Raw genomic sequence first — 1,360 nt, 5'->3', positions numbered from 1 at the left:
ACACACACACACACACACACACAGACACACACACACACACACACACACCTGAACTCACATAAATACCTGAACACTTGAACACTTGACTTGACATTTGACACTTGACTGATAATTTATGGTAAATGTCTTTTTATAGCCAAAGGTTTTATTCTTATTCTTATTCTTATTACTGTTATCATTGTTGTCTTTCTACTGTCTTTTTCTCTCTATACTGTATTTTTCTTGAAAACTGCTGCTGGAAATTTCCATTTCCTTGAGGGAGTCATCCCAAAATGATTAATAAAGAGAAGTCTAAGTCTAAGTATTCAGCTAGTCTCTGTTTGCCAGACCTTCCTCCACTGCACTGTGGAGGAAGGTCTGACTAGTCCACACATCACGCCTGAATTGGAGTAAGAACGTGCTCCGGTTTATTGGCATTTCTTTAAACCAATCACAATCATCTTGGGCGGAGCTAAGCTCTGGCAAAAAGCTGTTTGAATGCCGACACGAAGGAAGCCCAAGGCAACATATATCTGGCCTGATCGAGAGAAATCCGATGGAAATTTGTGTTTTCAACGGAGCCATCCTGGAAGTAGAACGTCGTGGATACAGACTAGGATTCGCCCAACCAATCAAAAGCATTGCAATTCAATCTTGCACCTGACAGCCTGTAAATGGCTTTGTCCCGCCGAACTCAGCAGTCCTCAGACGGGAGCTGAACGTCTTACCAGAGCAGTAGCTGTTGGTGCTGATGGTCCTTTTGGAGACGTCGGAGCTGTCACACTCCTTCCCCTCCTCCTCTGAAAAAGGTGAATCGGACAGAGGCGAACCTTTGTCTTTTGGTCGGAAGGGATGGAGGACCAACCGCGGGATGCGGCTGCGGGGGCTCCCTTTCTCCGGTATTTTCTTTTCCTGTTCGAAGCAACATCTGTCAGAGCTGGAGGCAGGGATGCACCCACCCACCTTGACTCAGTGTACCATCTTTTCCATGATGGCAATATACTCAAATTCATAAAAGATTACATTTTGTAGCTTATGGTTGTCTGCCATTTGATCATACACATTTTACTTGTCTTTTTCTACATTAAATTGCTTTTGGAAAAGGCTCGTACAACATGTGGACATCTATCACCAATGGCCAGCTGCAATAATAAGACTCACCTCATATTCTTGGAAGGGTCCCATCGTGCTTCACGCAGCGTTTTCCTCTGTTAAATGAAAAAAAGGAGAAAATCAGGTCAAGTCATTTTTTTGTGTGTGTTGCGTATGTGGCAGCTCCAACCCTCAACAAACAAGAGCCCTCTATCTGACCTCTGTTACGCCACTAAATCCTTCCCACCACACACACACACACACACACACACACACACACACACACACA

General features: G+C 44.3%; 1 protein-coding gene across 3 annotated transcripts in view; it reads right to left on the bottom strand.

Annotated features, from left to right (window-relative positions):
* Positions 1-1,360, bottom strand: part of sybu (syntabulin (syntaxin-interacting)) — a 15,251-nt gene that overhangs the window by 7,258 nt on the left and 6,633 nt on the right. For 2 of the 3 annotated variants that reach the window (XM_032517678.1, XM_032517679.1), the window contains exons 2-3: positions 1,141-1,187; positions 708-891 (exon numbers count right to left, since the gene is read on the bottom strand). In XM_032517678.1, coding sequence (XP_032373569.1) covers positions 708-891; positions 1,141-1,164 — 208 coding nt within the window. In that variant the 5' untranslated portion in view covers positions 1,165-1,187. Of the gene's footprint in view, positions 1-707; positions 917-1,140; positions 1,188-1,360 lie in introns of all 3 variants that reach the window. The other variant, XM_032517677.1, reaches the window with a different exon arrangement.

Source organism: Etheostoma spectabile, chromosome 6, assembly GCF_008692095.1.
Source record: "Etheostoma spectabile isolate EspeVRDwgs_2016 chromosome 6, UIUC_Espe_1.0, whole genome shotgun sequence".
Lineage (NCBI taxonomy): Eukaryota > Metazoa > Chordata > Actinopteri > Perciformes > Percidae > Etheostoma > Etheostoma spectabile.
This window is presented reverse-complemented; position numbering and strand designations above follow the sequence as displayed.